A 27964-nucleotide genomic window follows, 5' to 3' on the forward strand; every position below is an offset into this window, starting at 1 on the left:
AAACGTATATAGCTCCTGCTAGATTTCGTCACTGCCATTACTGTGTCGGAGAGGCTAGGGCAAGCAATGTCATTTTCTGTGTAATGTCTCTAGCTGGCTGGCTATGTAAATCTAGTTTCATTTCATATTGTTTGTTTCCAAGAGGAGGCTCTCTGTGAACTTAGTAAAGATTCTTCTTTTTCTGTCAACAGATCTCTGATCCTCTTATTGACATTGAACTTGCAGCTTAGGTTTCTGTCAGCTAATAATGTGTTACGAAACAGCAGACTCACTAAAAAATTGGTTTTACTGCTAGAAATTGCTATTATGAGGTCAGAAATTCCCCAGCTGCCTCTTACATATCAACAATGCTAAGTGTGTAGAATGTTCTCTACCATACCAGGCCTAAGGAGGGGACTGCTCTTGCATCTAAACTACACCTGCTTTGGGATAGGCCACTGATCATTTTATAGGCCATTGTCAATTAGGTTTCAGTGGTGTGGGAATGTCTCCCTAGGGAGTGCTAAGAAGGATTGTGTGAGGCTGATGCTGCTATCATTTAGCTTGATTGTCAGATTTACATCTGGTAGCTTTGAATGACAAATCAACTGCGAGATGTAAAATCTGCATTTTAACAACTGATCATCTTCTAGCATAACACTGCAGTGAGCCACCAGCTTCTCTGATATTCACAACCCGTGCATTGCAGTACAGCTTTGCTAATGATCTTCAATAATTATGATTTCAATAATAAAGCACTAACAAATTATCATAACTTTTGAGACATTACAGTAATGCTCTGAAACATTGCCATCTAGTGGCCTTTTTAAAAAAAAAAAGAAAAAAAAAGCAAAGTCATCTTAATATAGTAGTTCTTTCCTCTAACGCTATTTAGGGTATACATAACAATAACACTATGTTCACAACATAATTTACTTTAAAATAATGTATAAATGCAGTCTTCTGCCTTTGTTTTACAGCTGACGAGAATGAATGATAGTAAACTTCACGTGGTTGTTTGCACTATGCTATAGCCATGTTGGCCCAGGATATATGAAAGACGAGGTAGGTGAGGTAGTGTCTTTTGTTGGACCAACTTCTGTTGGTGGAAGGGACAACCTTTTGAGCTTCACAGAGCTTTTCTTCAGGTATGGGGAGGGCAACCAATCTAAGCTAAATACAAGTTGGGACAGATTGTTAAGCATAAGGCGTTCACATATGCTGTAGGCTACCACTTAAAATGAAGGGGCAATTAAATGTTAGCAGGCAGCAGGGTGTGTTACAAATTGTTGAAATGGGCCATAAAATTAGTATCTCTGGCTTTTACTGTCTAGCACAGTTATGAATTTAAGTTTGCAGACTTATCTTGTAAACGTGTTGTACAGAATTTCCTCGGGGGTTAGGACTGAGAGGTCAGATATGGAGTGATCACTTTGATGGGATGTCTTTGTTTTTTATCACATTTCTGTGTGTGAGTTCATTCAAGAGGGTAGTGATTGTCTGGTTTCACACACATTGCTGTTGTAATAAAAGTTATTGCCTCACCTATCTTGACTCTCTCAGGAAAGTTTACATAAAGTTACTGTGAGGGCATTACAGTACTTTAGCTCCAGAAGGAATTAAAATAGCTATGCAATGTAGTGTAGGGGTAGCAGAGAGCCTGCTGCTCAGTGATTTTATCTTAAAACTGATGCAGGCATTATTGTGTAGCAAGTAATAATATTTAGGGTGCATTTAGGAGTTTTTGTTGATAAAGTAAATGCTGAGCTCCAAAATGAAGGTAAATTGAACTGTGATGCTCTCTTATTAATGATATTAGTGCCTTTTTTCTCAAAAAGAAATAAAAACTGAGATGGAACCTTACAGTGAAGTAACTCAGTACATCTAGAACTCAAACAGAAGTTATGGGCTTGAGGCAGAAATTACTGAGTGAGGTTCTATGACCTGTATTATGCAGAAGGTGAGACTCCCAATGGTCCCTTCATGCCTTAAAATCTACATGTCTATTAACTTCTCCCCTCAAATTGTCAACATAAAGAATTTTACTATAGCAGGAGAAGGACTAGTAAAATATTCCTGTTCCTTCACCATGGATGTTATGCAAGCTGTTTCTACCTCCTGAAAATGCACGGGACTCTAGCAATTGTGAAGGTGTCAAGAAAACCATTTTTTTTTCAGTCCCAGCAGGTAGCTGCTGAATAAGACTGTTATGCATACATCTTTATATGTTCTCTTAATGAGAGCTGTGTAAGAGGTCTTAAAGCTTTTTGGAATGCACTGCAGCAATTCACTTTACTTCATTCTAAGCTGTGTTTCACTATAACTGAATGCTGTATCTGGATTCTACTGGAGATATATACAATACCACCATAGCACAGGGATATTTTTGCTAATGGAGCCCAAAGTGAAACTCAATAGAGATGGCGGAAGGGCAGTCTAGATAGAAGGCCTTAGGTCAGGATGTCCAAAAGGCCAATCTTGAAGATCAGTTTGTCTTACCTTTTTTAGAGCATAAGGGAGGACACCTCTCTTGATAAAATAATCTACAAAACTATCAAATGAGATTTCCCTTGTCTTAAATATATTTTTCTCCTTTGATGATCCTTAAAAATATGACCTGGCATAGTGAGGGACAGCTAAGGTGTTCCATGCTCAGACTGTGATGTTTCTGCTACTATTGATTGTTCTACGGGCACCTAGATTTCATGGTATTTTATGAATTCATGGGTGCACTAGTAATAGATTATTTTAAATGAAGAGCATAAATGGAAAAGCAGCCAGTTTGTGGGTAGACGGTTGTAACCAATCATCCCATAGCACAGTGTGCAACAGAAGGGAGAGGGGAAATGTTGGCCAAGAACATTATGGAATTTGCTGATTTGAGGCCGGTGTTCTGATGAGAGTTTGGTTTCATAAGTGATTTACAGATTGCTGAAAGGATTAAAAAATGTGTCACAGCCATATCCCATATGGACACTGATACAAAGAATTTCATAGAAAAATAATAGCATTTTATATTGTGTTGGAAGCTATTGTTTGGGGGCTGCCTAAAGTGTTATAAATCAGTATAGAACCTTCAGAAGGAATTTGTTTGAGAAAGTATTGAACATTTGGAAAAAACAAGTTAAATAAAAACATCTGAGTTAAGCATGTCATTCAGTCAACAATGCAAGTGAGTTAAGTTTGACTGGGTTCAAGAGGCCTTACATAAGAGTGGCTGATTTCAGGCTGTTGAATTGCTCTAGATCAAGGAATTTATAATCTCCAAAAGTCTAATATAGCAGAATCGAGGAAATCCTAAAGTCTGGAAGTTGAACTCTTTCCTTGACTGAACAGTTGGCAAGTGTACATCATGGGGTTTTTTGGGGGTGAGTTAAAGTTCAGTTTTTTAATTGAGTTTATTTTGTAAATTTAATATAGTTAATAAGAAGTAATACAAATTACCATAATTCAGTATTAACTGAACATGGTGAGATATATTCTTTGTACTGTACAACATGTAAGATTATATAAACCATTTCAGTTTTTAAGTAATAAAGTACAAAAATCTTATGTTAATGGCAATTTAAGTTTGGAAATACAAATACACAGGAGATGAGAGTGTTAGTTCCAATGTACTAAAATATTAAAGATTTTCCTAATGCAATAACACCGCCCTATATTGGTAATTCCAAAAATACATCGAGTGAAATACTGTTCATCTTGAAGTTAATAGGAGTTTTGCCATCAGTTTCATTTATTTGAAATATCTGCTTTGGTGCAAGCAGAGTAGGAAGTCACCATATTCAGTAACTTACTAAAAATGTGAGAGTTGTATTTTCAATCAGTGTTGAACAGTGTGCAAAACAAAATTGCTTTCCTAATATCTGTTACTGCAATGGAATTGTTTATCTGAACAATACTATACTTATGGGTATAATGATGTATTATCAGAGTAGCAAGGAGATGATGATGAAGACGGACTGTACATTCCAAAATAATATATTCTGTGTATACTGTCTGAATTTGTTCATTATGTTAGTGAAATTTATTGTGTGGCTAGAATATAATGACCATAGACAAAAAAAGGTACGGTTTGAGGTTTTTGGGGCAGTTATTTTGAGGGTTTTTTGTTTTGTTTTTTTTTGCTAATGTCCAGTTTAGACAATAACAATGCAATAGACCTTATTGTATGGCGATCTTTTATATATCTTTTCCTTTTGCATTGTGTGTTTAAAGTTAGTGTTCTATTGGTCACAATAGTGACAACATAAAAATTGCCATTTCCCACTTTGTTTACCATGTATATTCTGAGTCATAGCTGCTGACTTTAGTAAGAAAAATATTTTTACTACTTCTTTTAGCAATGCACAACCAATATAACTGTGAGACAGTGATCTCTGGATTCTTTTCTGATTCAAGCATTATCATGAGAATTAATTAAGTTCCATTCACAGAAATCTTCATTAATGATGAGACATTAGATAGAAAGAGCCAAGCTTGACATTCCCAGATTCCCGGTTGAGTTTGTAAGCCTGGCAATTAAAATACAAACCTAATGCAGCATTGTTAATGGAGGACATTTATAGCCTATTCTGCCATTCCTTGGCCTAAGTGAGATTTTGTACAAGGAATGCCAGATTGGGTCCTCTAGATGGATAGACCATAAACATGGAACCCTTTAATGTTTTTTTGCAGAGTATGACCACACTTTAAATTCATTAATGTTCGTGGAAGATTGATATGTTGTAAATGGATTAAATACAGAATAAAAATACTCTGGCTGAAATCATGGCCCCACTGAAGTCAGAGAAGTTTTGCCATTGTCTTCAATGAGACTAGCATGTCATCCTCTTTGCGGTGTCCAGCTACACTGTAGTGTTGCAGGTATGTTTAAAGAGTTCCAGAGGTCAGCAAGAGAGCCAGATACAGCTTAATATTTTTCTGTGTACTGGGTGAGTCTATTATTTGGATCCAATATGATAATACACTAGATCCTGATGATATATGTGAGACAAGGCTGTTTGTCACTAAAAAGGGGGCCTGCAATGTGTATGGTTTTTCCTTGTCAAAGTTGTTATTCATCGGTTGATGCTCCCTGTTCTTCTGCTTGTTTCACTTTTTTCTGTCATCCTCAATGGCAGCAGCTGCTCGAGCATGAATGTCAACATAAATGTTGCTTGTTATGCTGTCTCTTGTTCCCATTCAGTGTTCTATGCAGCCATGCTGATCTCCTTTCCTTTTCTCTTGTGTGGGTCTGTTTTGTCGCCCTCTCTGGGAAAATGAAGATACAACACAGTGGGGCTCACTTAATGGAGATCCAGACAGTGCTGTTTCCTAAACCTGATCATGTTTCTGCATAGCCTGAACTGTTATTTCACTCATAGGTCCAAATACTGGGTTTCTTAACCAGTCCTTACTAAGGTAATCTGGAATTCAATCCCATGTTTCTTGGAATCTCAAATTTTGGCCAAAAGGAAATGAGCTTTTCTCATGTTTTTTGAGACAAACTCTTTGATGTCATCTATGGATTTGTTTGTTGCTTGCTGCTTTATATGCTAGAAAACTATAATTTCTTATACTTGCCAGGCTCCCTCTTCGTTGTTCTGCTATCCAACCCTTCTGCTACCTCCCTTCTTGGTCTGGAAAGTTCACCAATGTCTGTCCTCTTTCCAAGGCTGTACTGAAATTGGACTTTACTCATTCAATCAGTTCTAGGCAACTAACCTTGTTTGTGTAAAGATTTTGTGGCTGTTGTGTGGTTGCTAATGACTTGTTTGGCAATGTCTCTGATTTTTGTTAAAATAAAATTTACCATGAGAAAAACCTTTTAAACCATACTTTCTTGTTATAGCCAATTGAATTCCAGCATAATGTGTACCTTTCTTGTTAACATATGTGATCAGCTGTACGGTGGTGCAGCGTGCATTCCATCTATCCAGTGCAGTGGCTGTCCCACTCCCCTCTCTGCACTTTATGGAGATCTGTACATTTCTGATGTGTAATGTGGGAGCTGGGGCAACACAAGATATCCCTTCCACCCCCCACTCACCTTTATAAGGGTCTTTCATAGCCTGGCCCACTAGGGTTTTTTGAACCACATTGTAAAATTCTAAGAATATAAGAATGGCCATACGGGGTCATCTAGCTCAGTACCCTGTTTTCCAGCAGTGGCTGGTGTCAGATGCTTCAGAGGGAGTGAACAGAACAGGGCAATTTAATCGAGTGATATATCCTGTTGTCCAGTCCCCTCAGTAGCAGGCATATAGGAATATATAGCTTATAGTAAGAGTGTATTTTCCTAAAATGCTCTAGGAGTTTTCTGCAAGGGAATTGGTTGATGTATAAAGCCACTCACAAATATTTAATTCCTGCATGTTCTTTATGACTTTATTTACTATAGTTTATATCTGGATATTAAGAGACCTAATTAAAACTAATGGGACTTTATTCTCATTGATGCTAACTTCCATCTATGCTGCTACAGGGATGGTAAGGGGCTTTACTGTACATGAGAATCAGTAATCTTTTCCTTGCAAAATTTAACTCACTCCTCCATGTGGTAAATATCTGAAGCATGAGCCTTTGGAAGCAACACTATAGGTCAGAATTCAAAGCTGGAAGACTTGTGTTGTACTTTAGCCCTGTCCCGAGCTCCTGGTTAGAGCACAAGGAGTATGTGGTAAAATGTTACCAAACAATGCAGAGCATTAGTCTGATCAGACCTCATATCAACCACTTCTCTTTCGCCATTCTCTTTCTTCCTTTTACTGTTTATTTCACTCTTTTTAATTTTTGTCCCCTTTATTTTTCTTGGCCAAATGAAATAAGGAGAAACATTGGGCCAAACTTTGCTCTTGGGCAGTCATCCACAACTCCCACTCTTTTAGCTCTGAACCTTGCAATAAGATGTGGCAGCATGGATTCCATCTCCCATGTGGAATGCTAACAGATCTGATTGCAGAGTTGGGTCCTTAAACTTAAATGCATCATAGGGCAAAAATTGGCATATTTGAGTTTTAAATGTGAAGAAGTGCTGGTGCTCAGATTGTGTTCTCTTTGAGGACTTCTGGGACTATCTAAATAGGGTAGCTTTCAAAGTTTTTAAAGCGCCTGTGAGTAGGTCACAATTTGGGGAACATAATTTAACCAATATCAGAGGAATCCAAAACCTTTGGAAATATGGGATTTTGGTTAAGCAGGAGAGAGACATATGATAAAACTACTCTCAATGACATAGCAGGCCTTTCATTAAACCTGGAGTTGTCTATTGTGCTTGCTAGAACTAGACCTTTCCATGCTGGCCCATATTTTATAAAAATGTACCTTTATTACTGTTCAGTTGATTCAGGCTGTGTGGAAAAATTTATAGCAGATTGCACTGTTTAAAAACCTGCTTTAATAGACCCAGTAACACTTTGATTAAGTTCCAAACCAGTAGATACAAAAGCATAGCAAATGATTCTGGAATTCCTTCCCAGATAAATGATACTGGTGATGCAGAAAGTTATTGTTATTAGTTTTATGATTATAAGTATAATTATGGACAATGATCTATTCTTGAAACTAGCTCTTTCCTTAATGTACAGTCTCTTCTGTTGTACAGAGGAATTTGAAAAGACTCTCCCACAGGCAGCAGAAATATAAGAGGGGAAGGGTTCATGTTCTTTATGAAACAGAAATCCTCAGGACATATGCTAGAATAGGGGGAATGGTTCGATTTTATTCAGAATTGCTGAATGGGGAAAAAAATACACCCCAAAACTAATGGGTTTACATTTTCTTTTAGGAGCGTCTCTTGATGAGTCTTTTGCCCAGGAACGTTGCCATGGAAATGAAAGAAGATTTCCTGAAGCCACCCGAAAGGATTTTTCACAAGATTTACATTCAAAGGCATGACAATGTTAGGTAGGAGTGACATCAGCTCATGAAATAATGTAAAGCAGATGACATGTAGTGCAAACAGAGTGACACGCAGTGACTTTGAGATCTTCCAGCACAAGAAAGCAAACCCAGTGGAGATGCGTTGTATTGGTTTGGGGGAGGTTGGGATGGCTAAGTGGTAACATGCCTATAGAGACTGTGGATAACAATTTTGAGTTGATAAATAATTTAGAATAGTTATGCTAGGTGAAACCAAAATGTATATGACCTAGTAGTCATCTGATACAGTCTGTTATATTTGTGGTGGATACGAATATTTATTTTGTGTGATAGTAACAGACTATATTTCCCTACAAACAGGAAGCATTGGTTGTTTGTGCAATAGCTCATTTATCCAGACAGTGGGAAGGAAGTAAATGTTGGTGCAGTGCATCCATTTGTCATCCGAGGAAAATGTATATCTGTCCCCATCACTTGAGCATTCAGCCTCACAGATGATTGACTGAGGGCCTCTTTCTGCCACCCTTCTCATGTTCAGTAGCATGCTGTTCCATGAGCACTCCCTCTGCAATCCGTTGTTGTTATCTCAGTCTTGCTATTCTTCTCAATCCCACTTCCACCCTTCTCCTCTCAAATGACCTGGTCCTGCTAGTGTTTAGGAGCACAGTTCCTTCCATTCCACGACGAGTCTTTTTTTAATTTTTTCTTACTATTGCAAAGCCCTGGTTAAATGATCCAGTAGTTCAAGTTCTTTTTCTACTAATTGTGTTCTTAGCAGAAACTTGTATTATAAAAACTGAAAACATATTTTTTAAAACACTGCTTTCCGCCGTTAATGCTCTTTGTTTTCATTTGCTTCTAATATTCAGCTTGGATAATGAAAACAGAAAAATTACTTTCACTGAAATTTGTACTCAGTTTCTAGTCAGTTTCACTTTGTTTGCTCGGAACAAACACAATGCTGCAGGGTTTGGGTTTACCTCAGAGAAAGATTTAGTTTCCAAACACTTCTGCGGGAAAGTCCAAATAACTTCCTGACCCTAGTAAAAAGGTTTTTTTTTTAACATTTATAGTGTTACCAACACTCATGATTTTAGTTCAGATCTCATGGTAGATTTTGGGGTTTTTTAAGCCTCAGTTCCTGGAATCCTGTGATTACATAAGAAACTCAGCTTTTCCTTTTTATTTTTAAATGAGTTTCTAACCCTCAAAGTTTCAAAGAAAAGCTTGAAAATGTGACCCAAGTGCTTCCTACAGGCTCAGAAATCAAAAGATTTAAGCCAGTCTCATTATTTTTGGGGGGGTCCTGGATCATAATTTTTGAATGCTTAGGGCTGGTAATACTGCATTTATATTGATCTTGGATTTTGCAAAACCCAAGCTGAAAGTTTAAAAAATAGGTGCCTATAACTAGGTACCTAGGATGAGATTTTCAAAGATCCTAAGCAATTTAGGAGCACAAGTCCCATTCAGAGTCAATGGGACTTGGTCTCTTAAGTCACTTATACATATTTTGAAAATTCCTCCCTTAAATAAGAACTACCTACTTTTGAAAATCAGGCCATTTCTTTAGGTACAAGAATGGATTTAGGAACCTAACTTTAGGTCCTTATTTTTTAAACATCTTGCCCCTACCTTTATTTGTTGTGGCTAGCACTAAAATGCCACCCTCTCCATCATCTTTGCAACTCATAATAGTTTACAGATGGCCTACAAATGATAAAGTAATAAGGATGGAAGCTTGGAGAACTAATTGAAGAAAACACCTTCTAAGCCAGATAGATTGTATCACATTCCTGTGCTGCTGTGACTGACAGAGTCAAAGGAGACATTCTGTTCCTCAGACATACCATCAGCAAGCCCTTGTCCAAGAGAACCAGTCGTGTTGGGCTCTGTAGTGAACCCTTTTTATCTTACTCTTTTAAAGAGTTGAGATTCTCTACCTACAAGCCTTCAGTTTACTTTGCTGCAATAATCTATCCAAGCTGAGTGAGTGACACTTGGAATCAGTGTCACCAGGATGGTTTCAACGCAGTACCATCTTGGGTGGATTTTGTACAATTTTGTTAAGTGAAATCTTCAACGTTGAGGTAATTACAGTCAGTCAGCTGGGAGGTGAACCTGCACTTCTTGGCTTGTAAAGATGAACAAGAAAACTTGGGGCTAATTATTGAGACCTGTTAATGCTTTCCTTAGTGAAAGGGTAATGATTGTCATAACAGGGCATCACCAGGGATTGAATTTGGGACCTCCAGTGCTTAAGAAATGTGAGTCTCTTTCAGACTATCCTTTGTAGAACATTCACTAGGGAGGGATGCATCATATTCACTGAATAGTGAGTTATTAAATTGTGGTTCCAGCTACCACTCTCTACCCTAATGTTTTCAGGGAAGGTTACTGAGAGAGTGAAGTGAGGACAGTACATGTCACATCTTGAACTCTTGGGTGTCCTTCACCCACTGTGGTCTGGATTTGGCCACCATTGTGGAGCAAGTTGGAAATGTTAACAAATGTGCCTCTTAGCTTATTCCAAAACATTTTTCCAGCATGTTTCTCAGTGAATTTTGTCTCTCTGTATTCTCATCTGTTCACAGACAAATCTCTCCAGCTGTAAGTCACTTCAAGCTTCCTTCTTAGTACTGTAGGAGTTTATTCTCACTCGGCAGTTCAAAGCATTAAACTCTCCTTAACATCAATGGAAGCTGTGTGTGCGGAGTGGGGGCGAGATTAAAACTTTAAACTACATTTGCTTTTAACTTGATTCTGCTCCATAAACTCAATGGATCACATTTAAACCTTTCGCCCTGTCAAAGAGCAAGCTACCTTCTTCCTTAAGTCTGACACCATTATATTCTTAAGTTGTGACTGTAGTGATATCAGTAAATCCTGCCCTCCCAGAAACTTGCAAGCACTTTGGCAATTTCAGTAATTTTGTAGTGAATTCTTTTCAAAGTGATGATCCTAAAATGAAAATAAAATTAATACATTTTAGATGAGAAATTTTAAAAGCTTACTCAGAGGAATTTTCACTTGGTTTTACAGGTGCAATAAATCTGTCATTAATAATCATATCAACTAAATAATAATTTATACTTGTGGGATCCAGCACATTGCATTCAAGGATGTCACAAACATTAAGCCATGAGCATAAAATAATAAAGTCTCTCAACACTTCTGTGAGTAAAAAGGATAAATAAAGTCTTGTTTTAACTGTTTTACTAATGAATAGCCTGAGGCAGAGCAATTAAGTGTCTTCACCTAGCCAGGTGGAGGGCTAGTTATAATACCCAGGAATCTTGACTCACCTTCTCTCATAGGCAAACTCCGCAGAAGAGGTTAGACTAGACAGGAAGACAAAGTCACAAGCTCTTGTCTAGGGGGAAAAAGTCAAAGTAAACTCCTTGGGAAGGAGCTGTTGTTATGACTATTATATGTGAAGTGCCACCAGTGATGAGATGGAGATTGTGAGGTTGATACTCCTATCACCCTGCTATTAACTTCAGTCACAGAAATGGAGTTGCTCCAGTGTCAGAGAGAGCAGAATCAGGCACTTGTTCATGCAATGCTGTGCTAACTATTGGTGCTAAATAAATTATCTTAGAATGTTAGTATTAATTATGATTTAAAGTGTTCTTCGTTCTTTATTGGTGCTGCATTTCTTTCCCTATCAACATTCATCTTTTTACAGATTTTTTTCTTTAAAGACAACTTATTTTCTGCCTATATGACTGTAGCTATATCATTCTGAATTTAAATGGTTAAATGGGTTCTCAAATAATTACTTACAGCCTTTGTTTTTTCCATCATACTCACAGCCACAGCAGTGATAAGCTATTCTTGCTTGCTTTCTTATAACTGAAGTACATGGCTGTTTATAGCATAGTATCTTTTTATATTATTTACAGTTAAAAAAACAGTATGTTAAGAGCGGCTTTACATTTTTTAATCTTTATCATGTAAAGCCATAAAGAGCATGAAAACTTTGAGTTTGAGCTCTGTTACCTATCAAAGGAGAAGGATCAATGAGCCCAAAATTGACCACAGACAGACGCCAAATAATTGCACAAGAAAATATTATGCTATGGTAGGCTTCTGTGTGTGTATTTATATGTGTGGTTGGGGGGAAGAAATCTTTCCAAGGCAAAGTTTCATTATATCTAGAATGTGGACTGAGGTACATAAAAATCATGATTAAAAACAGAAAACATTGATCTTTGGAAGCTTTCCAGGGAAGAGGTCAAATGGACTTTTCATAATCTGATGGGAGTCAATATTGTGCAGATGAAATCTGTACTCTTCTGGGTAGCTTTGTTTCCTCTTCCTACATGTTGTTGTGTGTAATAATTAGTGATTATCTAATGGATGGACCTTGACCTCAAAGAGACAACAATTGTTGGGTTAGTTATCAAGAAAGCAACCAAACTGTTTGCTTGCTTGCGGTGTTTTGTTTTTAATGGGGCTGTTCAATGTAACAATAGGAACAAATGCAAATGCCACGGGTTACCTGAAAAAAGTTCTTCATAAAATAAAGGGATGAAAGCAGAAAGAAAGATGTGGTTAGATTTGCATGTCTGACATGATCACAGCATCCAGAAAGATGTGGAAAAGGCATTGGAGGGGGGGGATGGTATTGAAAAGCAGGTTTAGAGTGGCACAAAGAGGGTGGATCAGGACAGATGATCAGTTTTTGCCTTAGTTTTCTGTAAAACGGGGATAATAATACTTTTTTCCATTTTTTGTCTGCTTTATTTAAATTGTACACTCTTCAGAGCAGAAACCATCTCTTACTAATATATATATTATTGTTAAGTTGGAGTCCCATTGTGTTAGGCACTGTACATATATATATATGTATATATATATGTACAGTGCCTAACACAATGGGACTCCAACCTGGTTGGAGTTGCTAGGTGTTGCTTATAAGACCAATAAAAATAACATCTGCTTATAAGACTAAAAAAAATCTCATCTGCACACTTTATATGGGCCTGCAGAGAATCTGCCTATTCATCTACTTTGCAGTTAGCTTTTCTTACTCATAATCAGGTGCTAATAGAGCTATTTTAATATATGCAGCTTACAGAAATCTGGCCAGTTTGGAATGTAAACAGACAAGTACTCACTCTGCTCTATGAATCATGTTCTTCAAGATACAAATGGATAATGAGCATTCAAGCTACTATGAATTTTCTACTCTCTACTATGGTAGTTTAGTTTAGCCTAATTTTAATAATACACTAAATGCAGGCAACAATATAGAATTAAATTGAAAATATTGATCTTTTACAAACTGAGCACCTGATCCAAAGCCCATTGATGTCGGTGGAAACATTATCATTGTCTTCAGCAGGCTTTGGATCACACCCTATAGGTTCTTTTGATATTTACTTGTGAAAGTAGTCCCATTGCAAATCTCTGGGATTATTCCTATAAATGCTTGCCACCATGTAAGGGTTGGATATTCAAGGCCTAAATAGAGGCTACTATTCTTAAGAAACAGTACATTTCCTAGATTAATAGTGGAATCTTTAGTCCCAAGAGAGATCAGACCAGAAATACTAGTCTTATTAAAAATCAGATGTTTATGAAATGTCAAGATGGCTTTAAAACTTCCCTTAATTTACCCTGTAGCAAGGTTTCAAAGCTTGTGTTATGTGATGCTCCTTAGGCAGATGGTTCACTGGGATTTGATTTTAAGGAAATTTCTAAAAAAATAAAATATATTTTCCTCCTTGCATGATTTCCCTCCAACAACACCTAGTTCATAATTCACACAACCTACTGTAAATCTTAGTACATCAAAATGTGTCTACATTGGAGATGTGATTCCCAGCTCATTCCCATAGACATACTCATGCCAGCTGTGCTCCAGCTACCATGCTAAAAATAGCAGCATAGCCTGGGTAGCAGGGGTGGCAGCTCAGGTTAGCTCATGGAATATGTACCCACCCAGAGGTGGCTAGACTAACTTGCTGCCTGTGCTATCCTGGTTATGCTGCTATTTTTAGAGCTAGCACAGGTTCATCTAAGCAAGTTATGAATCAGACCTCCCAGCTCAAATGTAGATGTTCCTATAGAAACAGTTTTATTTATCAAACTGTTTTAGATTCCGTCCTGTGACAGTATGTTATACTAGAAAATTGTTCTTATTGTATGTTGACTGAAAGTGACCTAAACGCTCAGTTAGCAATCCTTACTCACATTGCTGAGCACTTACTTATGTGAGTAGTTCCAACAAAGTCAATAGGACTCTTTATGTGAATAAAGTGTATGCATGAACACCGTGAAAAAGTGAACATTCGCTATCTGTAGAATTTAAATTTGCTATGGTATTTGCAGTGTTTTCCTTCCAAAACCAAGGATGCTATATAAATAATGGGATATAGCAGTGAACCATAGCAGCCTAGATCTGCTATGCTATGCAGCAGAATTTTGAGGCACACTTTTTAGCAGATGTTGGAATCGAGCAGAAAGATGCTGAAGGTCTGCTGACTCATTGTGGCAGGTGCAGCTTGTTAATGCCATTAAGGCTATAAGGGCAGTGGGAGGGAGCTAAGGCAGAGAAGATCCTTGTGGGACGGATTAGGCATTATTTTTGAGTGAACAATAAAGCCAAACCACAGGCAGGGAGTGAGTTTGGATGCTAATTCAGGGTCGGTGTGCTCTGTTGAGGACCAGATAGGGACTTGGACCATTCACATACTGGTTACATTGCAAGTAATTAGGTCACAACATAGCTCTAGTGTATTATTTTCTTGTAATTGCTCTATTTAACAACTTTAGAAATCCTGTGGCTACACAAAGCATATAATCTTCTCATGTTCTTACTATAGGGATGAATTTCTCCTCCTTTCAATGTCCCTTTAATTCCAACAAATGGGGAAGGACATCATGGAAAGCAATGTGTTTATCCAACAAAATGGAATTATTATTATTATTTATTACTTGTAGCACAGATGAGCCCCAGTCATGGATCAGGACCTCATTGTGCCAAGTGATTTACACACACAGAACAAAAACATGGTCTGTGCCCCAAGCAGCTTACAACCTAAATATAATACTAAAGATAATGGATGGATACTGATGGATGGGGAGTACATGGAACCAATGAAACATCTTGCTGACCAGTACTAACCTATATGGTATTAAATGTTTTTGAACTGGAAAATGAGTCTTCGTTCCACTTTTGTGTGTGTAAAATACTTTTTCCCCCCCATAAGTAGAAGATAGGGCCTAAATGCACCCCACTCTTTGCACAACAATAAACCATGGAATGAACGAGGTTGCAATACAGGATATGGCAGAGGCCTGAAATTTGGAAGACCCCTACTTCATTCACTGCATACTGTCTGTCCTCTGTGCTGAGGACTCAGTTTTGCTATCACTTGTTGAGAATAAATCCATGCCTAAATAATATGAGTTGTAGAATGAATAATATGACTTACAGACTAAATCTATGGCTTGCTATAGGTTTTCACTGTGGTAATGAAAAAATATAATTTAATCCAACATAAGGCACAGATCCACAGGACCTCGTCTTATTCAGTGTGTGTTGTCCGAGCTATACATGGAATGAGGCAAGTATCCTGCAGTTATTTGAAATCATATAATTAAACTGTATTGTTGTGCATACGCACAAGAGGACAGAGTTAATTTGAGGTCCAATTTTGACTTGACATTTTCACTGCCTTTTTACTCAAAACAGCCATTTTTGAACATTATAAATTTGTAATAAAGACTTGTAATTAATATTCAGCTGTGTATAATTGGAACATTACAATTAAAATGTTCAAGAACTTACAGTTATTAAAAACAAACAAAACCCCTAAACCTTAAATGGAAATAATCATAAGGTAAGATAACATATATAAAGATTTTCTTAACTTTAAAAAGTGTCTACGTTCAATTAACAGTATTGATATAGAGAAATTCACCTTTCAGATTTCACAAACAAATGTAACAATATACATTTCAGAACTCTCTTAACAGACAACTCTTTATATATTTTACATAGTTAGTTATGCATATACTAGTGATGTATGAAATAAAAGTGTTTGCAAGTATGTGTTGTGGGTAACTTTATACATCCCCAATTTGGCCTGTTGCTAATAAATGAAAACCCTATGGACGAAATATGAGGATCAACATTTGTGCCAAATAAATGTTCCTTTTAAATGAATGTATTTGTTGTATAACTCATTGTGTCAATTCTGTAAAATAACCCTCCTTTAAGCAAAGCTAATAAATGAGTACCTTTGCTGTAGGCCATGGTTAAATAATTAAGAGTTCTAGATGTAAATGCATACAGCATACCTGTTCTTAAAAGTAACTGTAGGTCACCAACTATATATAACATTTAACTATTTGAGCATTTACATTCTTTCCATTACAACATTGGGCAGTTTGTGAAGTGTAAGTGTTTGCCCTGAGTGTTGATTTGACTATTTCCTGATTAGCAAATACTTGAGTTTTACTGTCTGTTTTTGAAAGATTTAAAGAAGTTTCCAGATTTGAAAAACAAACCACCATAAAATTCTAAAGCTACCATTTCCTAAAATTGTAGCCACTAATTTTGGGTGCCCAGCGTGAGGCATCTCATGAGACATTTGGCTGTCTCATGTTGAGCAGCCAAAATCAGTGACCACTGCTGAAAATTTGGCTGCATAGGAATAGGAAAACGCAGAGAGCAATACATCAGGCATAAACAGAAAAACTCATCATATGCTTATATAGATCCTGGGAACTTCTGGCATGACAGAGAAGAGAAACCAAATAGAGTTTCTAATAGAATAGTAATAATTCATGAAAGAAAATACCAATGATGTCTAACTGAATATAATTGAACTCTGACAGGTAGATGGTACATTGGATTGTACCGGTCCTTGCTTTTTACCTTTTGGATAGCTGAATTCCAATGTGTGTTTGGATCAATTTCTAGAAATCTTTAATGCACAAAAGAGTGTATTTCAAAAACTTCAGGGAATTTAGTATGATGATTTGGCATTGGCTGACTGATTTCATGAAAGACAGATCCCAGGTCTGTCAAGCAAGGATATTGTAGGTCCAAAATGAAGTACATTGGTGGAGCTTTGGGGGTAAATCTGAAGAGCACTTATGGGCACTACCATATTTATTTCTGTTCTATGCCCTGGTCTACACTACGAGTTTAGGTCGAATTTAGCAGCATTAAATCCTGCACCCGTCCACACGACGAATCTGCTTTTTTCAACTTAAAGGGATCTTAAAATCTATTACTGTACTCTTCCCCTGACAAGGGATTAGCGCTGAAATCGACCTTGCCAGGTCGAATTTGGGGTAGTGTGGGGTAGTGTGGTCACAATTAGACAGTATTGGCCTCCGGGAGCTATCCCAGAGTTCTCCATTGTGACTGCTCTGGACAACACTCTCAGCTCAGATGCACTGGCCAGGTAGACAGGAAAAGGCCCACGAACTTTTGAATCTCATTTCCTGTTTGGCCAGCATGGCAATCTGCAGATGAGTCCAGATCTCATTAGCAAGGGTGACCATGATGGAGTCCCAGAATCGCAAAAGAGCTCCAGCATGGACCGAACGGGTGGTACAGGATCTGATCGCTGTGTGGGGAGACGAATCCATGCTATCAGAACTCCATTCCAAAAGACTAAATGCCCTAACATTTGAAAAAATCTCCAAGGGCATGAAGGACAGAGGCTATAACAGGGACCCGCAGCAGTGCCGCGTGAAACTTAAGGAACTGAGGCAAGCCTACCAAAAAAACAGAGATGCAAATGGCCACTCCGCCTCAGAGCCCCAGACATGTTGCTTCTATGATGAGCGTTCTAGGAGGTGCAGCCACCACTACCCCAACCCTGTGCTTTGACTCCCATCAATGGAGTAGCACACACCAGGGATGCGGGTTTTGGGGATGAGGAAGACAGGTCACCGCAAGCAAGCGGAGAAACTGTTTTCCCCGACAGCCAGGAACTGTTTCTTATCCTGGACCTGGATCCAGTACCCCCCAAACCCACCCAAGGCTGCCTCCCAGACCCGCCAGGTGAAGAAGACCTCTGGTGAGTTTACCTTTGTAAATATTATACATGGTTTAAAAGCAAGTGTTTAATGATTAATTTGCCCTGGCATTTGCGGGCAGTACAGCTACTGGAAAAGTCTCTTAACATGTCTGGAGATGAAGCAGAAATCCTCCAGGGACATTGTGACAGGTTGGATCACAGAAACCCCCCTGGGAGCTGCCAACTGATGTGCCAAGACTACCTCTGCTCCTGTTTTCCCTGCCAGCTCAGCACCCTATCTTGGAGCAGACAGGAGTTTCTGGCTCAGCAACAAAGACCCAGGATCTGAATTACTTGCCCCAAAGCTGCAGGTTTACCTGAAAACAGCTCACAGAAGTGTGCCTGTCTTTAACACTCAGATGCGCAACTCCCAATGGGGCCTAAACCCAAATAAATCTGTTTTACCCTATCTAAAGCATGTGCAGGGTAAACTCATAAATTGTTTGCCCTCTGTAACACTGATATAGAGATATGCACAGTTGTTTGCTCCACCAGGTATTAATACATAGTCTGAGTTAATTAATAAGTAAAAAGTGACTTTATTAAATACAGAAAGTAGGATTTAAGTGGTTCCAAGTAGTAACAGACAGAACAAAGTAAGTCACCAAGCAAAATAAAATAAAATGCACAAATCTATGTCTAATCAAACTGAATACAGATAATCTCACCTTCAGAGATGCTTCAGTAAGTTTTTTCCTCAGACTGGACACTTTCCAGGCCTGGGCACAATTCTTTCCCCTGGTACAGCTCTTGTTCCAGCTCAGGTGGTAGCTAGGGGATTCTTCATGATGGCTCTCCTGCTTTGTTCTCTTCCACTCCTTTATATATCTTTTGCATAAGGCAGGAATTCTTTGTCTCTCTCTGGGTTTCCACCCCCCCCTCACTGGAAAAGTACCAGGTTAAAGATGGATTCCAGTCCATGTGACATGATCACATGTCTCTGTAAGATCCAAAGCCTTCATTCCTCACAGCCTCACTCACAGGAAGGCTTGCTTGCAAACAGAGCCCCAGTCAATTGTCCTGGTTGATGGGAGCCATCAAGATTCCAAACCACCATTAATGGCCCACAGTTTGCATAATTACAATTGGCCCTGAGATTAGAAATATGAAATATAAGAGTGGTACATTTATACAAATAGGATGATCACACTCAGTAAATTATAAGCTTTGTAATGATACCTTACAAGAGACCTTTTGCATGAAGCATATTCCAGTTGCATTATATTCACTCATTACCATATTTTTATAAAACCATATAGACTGCACAGCGTCACAGACAACTCCATAAAGCTCTCCTGGATGTACTCCCAAAGCCTTCACAAAAGGTTTCTGGGGAGGGCAGCCTTATTCCATCCTCCATGGTAGGACACTTTACCATGCCAGGCCAGTAGCATGTAGTCTGGAATCATTGCATAACACAGTATATGGTCCCCGTGTCTGCTGGCATTCAAACAACATCCGTTCTTTATCTCTTTGTGTTATCCTCAGGAAAGTGATATGCATGGTCACCTGGTTGAAATAGGGTGATTTTATTAAGGGGACATTCAAAGGTGCCCGTTCCTGCTGGGCTGTTTGCCTGTGTCTGAACAGAATGTTCCCTGCCATTAGCCACGCGGTGGGGGGAGGGGTGAAGCGATCATCCCAGAGAACAGTGTGTGTGTGTGCAGGGGGGGTGGTAGTTGGGTTTGTGCTGCATGTTAACCCAAAAATGGCAGCTCCTTCTTTTAAATTGCCAACCTATTTTAAATGTCCAACCCAACAGCTGCTTGGTATGGGAAATGAGGGTGCTGCTGTTTGAAACATTCCCACATGTTATGAAGGTTAAAGAAGCCAAAAGACTGTGGCTTACCATGGCTGCCTGCAAGACGAGTTCTGTTGCCTGACCCTGCATGAATGATCTCTCACTCCAAACCGGCATACACTCAATAAGAGGCAAAATGGAACCTTGTATCGAAAGCACATGTGCTATGTAATGTTAACAGCAAGGTTTACCGTGAAAGAGTCTACCCATTGTTCTCTAAAATGTATCTTTTAAACTACCACTCTCCACCAGCTGCAAAAGTTTCAACGCCCTCACTATCTTCTCCTTCCCAGAGGCTAGCAAAGATTAGAAGACAAAAAAAAGCACTCGCAATGAAATATTCTCTGAGCTCATGCAGTCCTCCCACACTTGACAGAGCACAGCAGAATGCGTGGAGTCAGACAATGTCAGAATCCAAGAAAGCACAATATGAATGTGAGAACAAATGGCAGGGCTGAAGATAATAGGCGGCGTCAGCTTGCTGACAGAAGGCAAGAGGCAATGGTGAGGCTACTGGAGGAACAAACTGATGTGCTCCGGCATATGGTTGAAGTTCAGGAAAGGCAGCATGAGCACAGACTGCCGCTACAGCCCCTGTTTAACCAACCACCCTCCTCTGCGTTCTTGGGCGTCTGGATGAGGAGGTCGCAGTGGGGAGGCCTCTGGGCATCCAAATACTCCACCCCAGAGGACTGCCCAAGCAACAGAAAACTGGCATTCAACAAGTTTTAAAGTGTAGTGTGGCCTTGTCCTTCCCTCCTCCTGCACCCCACCCAGTGCTTCCCTCATCCTCCACCCCTCTCAGGCTACCTTAACAGTTATCCTCCTATTTGTGTGATGAATTAATAAAGAATGCAGGAATGTGAAGCAACAATGACTTTATTGCCTCTGCAAGTGGTGATCGAAGGGGGGAGGAGAGAATGGTTAGTTAACAGGGAAGTAGAGTGAACCAAGGGGGAGAGGGTTCATCAAGGAGAAACAAACAGAACTTTCACTCTGTAGCCTGGCCAGTCAGGAAACTGGTTTTCAAAGCTTCTCTGATGTGCACCGCGCCCTCCTGTACTCTGTAACCGCCCTAGTGTCTGGCTGCACATAATCAGCGACCAAGCGATTTGCCTTAACCTCCCACCTTGCCATAAATGTCTCCCCCTTACTCTTTCAGATATTGTGGAGCACACAGCAAGCCATAATAACAATAGGAATATTGGTTTCACTGAGGTCTGTCCGAGTCTGTAAACTGCACCAGTGCGCTTTTAAACGTCCAAATGCATATTCTACCACCATTCTGCATTTGCTCAGCCTATAGTTGAACAGCTCCTGACTACTGTCCAGGCTGCCTGTGTATGGCTTCATGAGCCATGGCATTAGGGGGTAGGCTTGGTCCCCAAAGATAACTATAGGCATTTCAACATCCCCAACGGTTATTATTTGGCCTGGGAGGAAAGTCCCTTGCTGTAGCTTTTGAAACAGACCACATTTCCTGAAGATGCGAGCATCATGTACCTTTCCTGGCCATCCCACGTTGATGTTTGTGAAATGTCCCTTGTGATCCACCAGTGCTTGAAGCAGCATTGAAAAGTACCCCTTTTGGTTTATGTACTCGCTGGCTTGGTGCTCCGGTGCCAAGATAGGAATATAGATTCCGTCTATCACCCCACCACAGTTAGGGAATCTCATTGCAGCAAAGCCATCCACTATGACCTGCCCATTTCCCAGAGTCTACTGTGGTAGTCCCTTGATATCAGCAGCTCTTTGATTGTGTTGGCTACTTGGATCACAACAGCCCCAACAGTAGATTTGCCCACTCCAAATTGATGCCCGACTGACCGGTAGCTGTCTGGCATTGCAAGCTTCCAGAGGGCTATCACCACTTGCTTGTGAACTGTGAGGGCTGCTCTCATCTTAGTATTCTTGCACTTCAGGACAGGGGAAAGCAAGTCACAAAGTTCCATGAAAGTGTTCTTATGCATGTGAAAGTTTCGCAGCCACTGGGAATCATCCAAGACGTGCAACACTATGCGGTCCCACCAGTCTCTGCTTGTTTCCCGGGCCCAGAACCGGTGTTCCACAGCATGAACCTGCCCCATTAATACCATTATGTCAATATTGCTGGGGCCCGTACTTTGATAGAAGTCTGTGTCCATGTCCTCATCACTCTCATCACTATGTTGCCGTCGCTTCCTTGCCTGGTTTTGCCTTTGCAGATTCTGATTCTGCATATACTGCAGGATAATGCATGTGCTGTTTACAGTACTCATAATTGCCATGTTGATCTGAGTGGGCTCCATGCTTGCCGTGCTATGGCGTCTTCGCTGAAAAAAGGTGTGAAACGATTGTCTGCCGTTGCTCTGATGGAGGGAGGGATGACTGACAATATGGCTTACAGAGAATTAAAATCAACAGAGGGGGTGGGTTTGCAACAAGGAGAAACACACACAACTGTCACAGAATAGCCCCCTCAAGTATTGAACTCAAAACCCTGGGTTTAGCAGGCCCATGCTCAAACCACTGAGCTATCCCTCCCCCCACTAGTCTAGGCAGGACTGAATCTCTGTTAAACTTTTCAAGGTGACCCTGACAGACCTCACCGAAATGACTGTCGGCTGTTGATTTCATGGAGAGAGGGGAAGAGAGCAAATGAATACAAAACAAATCTGGTCTTTTTCTTGTTTTGATCCACTCCATCTCTCTTATACATCTTAAGATGGCAGCAGACGGTGCAGTACAAGTGCTAGCCATCATCGTCTCCTGGCTGCTTGCCAGAAGACAGTGCAGTACAATTGCTAGCCATTGTCGTCTTCTGGCTGCTTGCATTTATGTCCAGGTGCCCCTGACAGACCTCACCAGCATCTGCCAGGAGCACGCTTGTCTGCCCAGGCGCTTCTGACTGACCTCACCGAGGTCGGCTGAAAGAGCACCCAGGAGACGACGACAATGGCTACCAATCATAGTGCACCCTCTGCTGCCAAAAGGCAATGAGCTGCTGTTCTGTAGCAATGCAGTCCCACATCTTCCAGCACCCAGGAGACGTACGATGAGCTGAGCGGGCTCCATGCTTGCCGTGGAATGGTGTCTGCACGAGTAACCCAGGAAAAAAGGCAAGAAATGATTGTTTGCCATTGCTTTCACCTGCGACACTGTTTTTGACCCATCAGGCGTTGGGATCTCAGCCAGAATTCCAATGGGCGGTGAAGACTGCGGGAACTGTAGGATAGCTATCACAGTGCGACGCTCCGGAAGTTGATGTTAGCCTCAGTACAGTGGACGCAATCCACTGAATTAATAGTCTTAATGGTCTTAAGTGAAGGGGACACACACAATCGCCTGTATAAAATCGATTTCTAAAAAATTGACTTCTGTAAATTCGACCTAATTTTGTAGTGTATACATAGCCTCTATTTAAGTATTTCACCGTGCCATCTCCATGGCGTCTCATGGTTATGACACTATAGTCACAAGGCACCAGAGATTAATCTATCTGTACATATTTTATATTTAAAAAATCCTTACTATGATGATAAAACACATGGATGATGTAAATGATCAAATTTCAGAGTGTAGTATGTTTAAACAATGCTCTAAGAAAGCATGTTCTAGGAAGTGAAGAGGAGTTGCTCTAAGGATATGCATGACAGCACATACATGAGCCTGTAGACTTGTATTAAGGTTTGGAGCTGTTGAAATTTAGAAAGTTCAGTGTTTTGTTGGGCTAGGTTACCTAGGTTGGGGAGGTGAAAAGGATTTGGGGGGCAGAAGTGATTTTAGCAATTGCATGGAATCAAATTAGGTATTAGGAGGATTTGTGGCTGCGGGGTGGCTTATGTGGGGCTGGGCTATGAATTAAGAAGGTTATATTTTCCCTTTCTTGGGTTTCCAGGTGAGGGATCAGATTTGATGACCTTGTCTGGAAGCAAGAATAGGGATTGGTTAGGTTTGTGTTTCTGGCATCTGTTATATTAATTGGGAGGGAAGGAGCTGCAATTGTAAGAATGGAGAATTGTTTTGGAGGAGGGAGATTTGTGCTGGGTTATCTTAAATTGCTGTTCTCAAGATGTATTTTAAGTCATGCAAGCACATCTAGAGCATATGGGTAGGAGGCATTTTTATAAACCTAATACTGGGTACTGCATGTGAGTAGATCCATAGCATTTCCACAGCTGCCACAGGGCCTGGGCCAGCAGGTGAGTAAATCTAAATAATTAATACTTCTGTAGTTGCTTCCATTTAAGGATCTACTTAGGTATTTATATGGCCCCTTTCAACGCAGTATCTGAGTAACTCCCAAATATGTTTAGATTTATCCTCTCAACATTGCTATGAGGTAGGGAAGTGTATTAAGGCAGAGAGGGCAGTTGGGCATACAAGTCCCACTGATAGTCAGTGGGATTTGGGTGCTTACCTCCCCTAAGGATGTTTTGAAAATTCCAGCCTAAGTGATTTGCCCAGGGTTTTACAGTCTGTGGCAAAGCAGGAACTGAATCCAGATCTCTCGAGTCCTCATCCACAACCTTAATTCCTCAGAGTGTTTTGTAAGCATTAATCAGTTGAGCCTCACAGTACTGTCTGTAAATTATCCCCATTTCTCATATAGGCGAACTGAAACAGGTAAATGTTATACAACTTAGAAGTTAAGTAAGGAAGGATGGTTGAGTGGTTAGGGTGCTAGCCTAGGACTTAGGAGCCCCAGGTTAAATTCCCTGTTCTGCCATAGATTTCCTTTCTAATCTGGGGCAAGACACTTCAGCCTCTCTGTGGCTCAGTTCCCATCTGTAAAATGAAGATAATAGTACTATCCTACCTTACAGGGGTGTTGAGGCACTCAGACCCCCTATGGTGATGGGGAGGGGAGCGATATAAGTACCTAAGACAAAACTTGCTTGAGGTCCCAGGAAGCCTGTGGCAGAGCCAGAAACAGAACACAGATTCTCCTGACTCCTAGTTCTGTGCTTTAAATGCAATATGAATCCTGGATCTTTGTGCTCTGCATAACACTTTAATGGTGGCAATCCTCATTTATCTGGGTTTGCGTTCTGGGTTGCACTCAGTGCATAGAAGAAGATGATAATTAGAATAAGAAGGTGTGTTTTGCACTAATGTTTCCATGTTTCCTTCCTTCTCTTTACAGCATTTTGTTTGCAGACATTGTGGGGTTCACTAGTTTGGCATCACAGTGCACTGCTCAAGAGCTGGTGAAGCTTCTGAATGAACTCTTTGGCAAGTTTGATGAATTAGCTACAGTAAGCATGCCATTCTCTTTTTTTCTTTTTTTTCCCCTATTTAATTTAATTGCTTTTTGAATAATGATGTCTTGGGTGGATTACATATGTTAGAGACATTAAATAGATTGATTGCTAGCCCCATTTCCACTGTGAGGCCCATAAATCATGAGTTGCTAACGTTTCTTTTCATTGATTCATATTTTTGAGATAAAGCAATCCATTTAAATGGTAAGAAAAGAAACTGCAGTTGCTATTTTTAAAATACTTTCCCCCAGTGCTCTTGACTGGACCTATTTACAATTAATGGAGATAACTATTAAAAATGTAAATTTTGTACCATTCCTAAAAAATAAATATATAGTCGAAGATGTGAATATTGAATGTGTAGTATAAATCTATTGCGTGTTGGTGACAAGAGTTCAGTGTCTCAGTTCAGTTCCTCACTGACAGTTGCCCATGTCACAGACACTGTGATGGCTCATCAGAGAGGCTATTATGGATGTAATAGATTTATTCCGATTACAAGTATTTATTATCTAGTCACCACACCCACAGAGTAGTAGATGCCTTATGGAATAAAAAGACAGACACATTGCTTGCCCATAAGATCTGATATTCTAATGGTACAAAGATATAGCAGTCAAGAAATACAAACAGTTGGTGGGGAAGTTGGAGAATGTGTGGTTGCAGATGACCAAATGAGTTCACGTGGTGTTTGTGTGTGACACACATGTCCTGTTCCAAATTATGTTCTATATTATGTACAAAATGTTTCTTCCACAAATGTCCTTTTCAATATACAGTTATCCCTTAATCAAGACTCTCCATTCCTTCAGACAGGGCGCTCACCATCTAAAAACATCCTTCCATGCACTGTGCTCTCTCACCATCCTACCATCTCCTCTCCTGACTCCGCACAGCAACCCAGAGTGTGTACTTCTGCACTTCCCAGGGATTAGCCTCCCTTCATTTCCTCAGTACAAATCCCTGACCCTGTATATAACTCTGATGTCAAGCTTTGAGACAGATGAGCAGTTTCCATCCCCCTATACCTTTGCCAAACTGCCTGCTGATAAGATAGCTGGCAATGTCTCCTGGGTGGGAGAAAGTCTCCTACTGTATGCGATACCGAGGGTGGGGAGAGTGTGGTGACCTACAGGCCCTCCTTTTCTCTCAGTTGTCTAAGGGAATGGGACTTTTACATGAGGTGATCAGGGCCAAACTGTAAAATGCTAGTTTCCTTCTGTGTTACAGGAGTCCAGAAACTGTGAAGGAAGACCATGACAGAACCTTCTCTCCCATCCCTTAAAGTCCCCCCACCCAATGGTGTTCAGGCCCAAAGAGGTGCTCTGGCTGACCTGAAGCCTCCCTGCCCCATTGCTGCTGCAATTCCAGCTGAAGTGCCCGCCATCCCTCTATATAACAGCCATTTCTGGGCTTCTCAATTCCTCATCCTGCAAGTGGAGCAGCTACGGTTTCTGCTGACACTGTGTTTGTTCCCAGGGATCTGGCCCCACCTTGGGAAATGTTCTTCCTTCGTTAGCCTGTATGACTAGGGGGCAGGGCTGCTAGTGTCCCTAAGACCCATCCCACATGTTTTAGCTGTTTCTGTAGGGACTGCCTGTAGCGTAACAAAAGCGAGAGAGAAATTCATTTTTCCTTTTAGATCAAAGTAGCCTAAAAACTTGCCTCATGTAGCCACAGAAGTTTTTATAATTGTCTAAAAATTATTCAGCCTCAGAGCTGCATTTAAGGGATGCCAGATGCACCAAACACTAGCATGAGCAGAGCTGATTAGACTGATGGCCTATGGGATGGATGCCAAGTGACAATGGATTTAGGTGGGAAGCTTTGCATAATTTCTAAATGCCAGCACAGCTCCATGAATGTCAACCTTGTGTGACAATAAATAAGCATTTGGGCCATTCCCGATGCCCTTTACGCTTGAGTGTTTTTCACAGTTAAAAAAAAAATATCGCTAATTGCAATGGGGCACAGTTCATTGTAGTCAATGGGAGTCTTTGGATCAGACCTTAGGTCCTAGCTCTCGACCAGACATTCAGCTCAAGGTGACTTCTGCATTATCTTTGTTAAGGAACTAATAAGAACAAACATTTTAAAATTTTTTAAAAAAAATTCAAACTCCAGGAATTCAGTGGAACTTATTATTTTATTTATAAAATGTGCCTACAGCAGTGGTACCCTATATGGCCAAAGACCAGGGACATCTCTGTACTGGATGCATTCTGATTGAGCAGTGGTATATCTATGGTGTGAGTTAGCCTGTCTTTCTCCGGATTTTAATAGGGGTACTTGCATTTCCTCTGGTTGCTATGACTTCCATAAGAGGAATCTATTGCAACCTGTGTGCTATAGAGGGGAGATCAGAATGAGGATAATGCCTGTGTCAGGATACAAAGAAGAGCCTAGTAGTCAGATCATACAAGGATACCTTAAGAGGACCCAAAGCTGCCCTTTTGTAGGGCATGTGCATTAAATATATGATTATCATGGTAAAGGGATTGTCCCTGCCACCAGTTCTCTTTTCCCTCTTCTGAGCTGTCACCATCTTTCTTGCTCCATTTCATCTTGTTGACAGTTTATCTCCTGCAGGTGTAGCACCTACCTATTCCCTGTTATATATCATTCATTTCTTGCACTGTATTTCTTGTCTGGGTTGCCTTTCCCAGTGGCAGGACATCCTTGTGAGGAGTAATGTAGCAAAAGCATAAACATCCTTTGAGAAACCAGATGAGAAAGTAGATTCATCCTCTGACGTTTCAGTGTGCCATAAAGGTCCAGCCAGAAGACTCAGAGAATTCTTTAATGTAGACCATGTGAAACAGACATGATTTAAGTGAGCAAGTTCTCTTGCAAGTCCTTCCAACAGCATGAGGAGACACTAAAGTGTTTCTCAGCATTACAGTAGGATTCTTGTCAGTGGTTCACAATTATTCCTACACATCTAGTCGTTCTTCTCACTTTCTTTCTCAGAACTCAAAGATGCAAGTGTTTGATACCCAAAAGAGAGAATGGCACAGAAGGCTATCTAT

At 40.1% G+C, this 27964-nt stretch overlaps 1 protein-coding gene across 2 annotated transcripts in view; it reads left to right on the top strand.

The window, feature by feature from the left end:
* The window catches only part of ADCY1 (adenylate cyclase 1), a 380070-nt gene that overhangs the window by 231272 nt on the left and 120834 nt on the right, over positions 1 to 27964 (top strand). For both annotated transcript variants that reach the window (XM_030551445.1, XM_030551444.1), the window contains exons 3-4: positions 7748 to 7866; positions 24818 to 24929. In XM_030551445.1, coding sequence (XP_030407305.1) covers positions 7748 to 7866; positions 24818 to 24929 — 231 coding nt within the window. The remainder of the gene's footprint in view (positions 1 to 7747; positions 7867 to 24817; positions 24930 to 27964) is intronic.

The sequence above is a fragment of the Gopherus evgoodei genome, chromosome 2, assembly GCF_007399415.2.
Source record: "Gopherus evgoodei ecotype Sinaloan lineage chromosome 2, rGopEvg1_v1.p, whole genome shotgun sequence".
NCBI lineage: Eukaryota > Metazoa > Chordata > Testudines > Testudinidae > Gopherus > Gopherus evgoodei.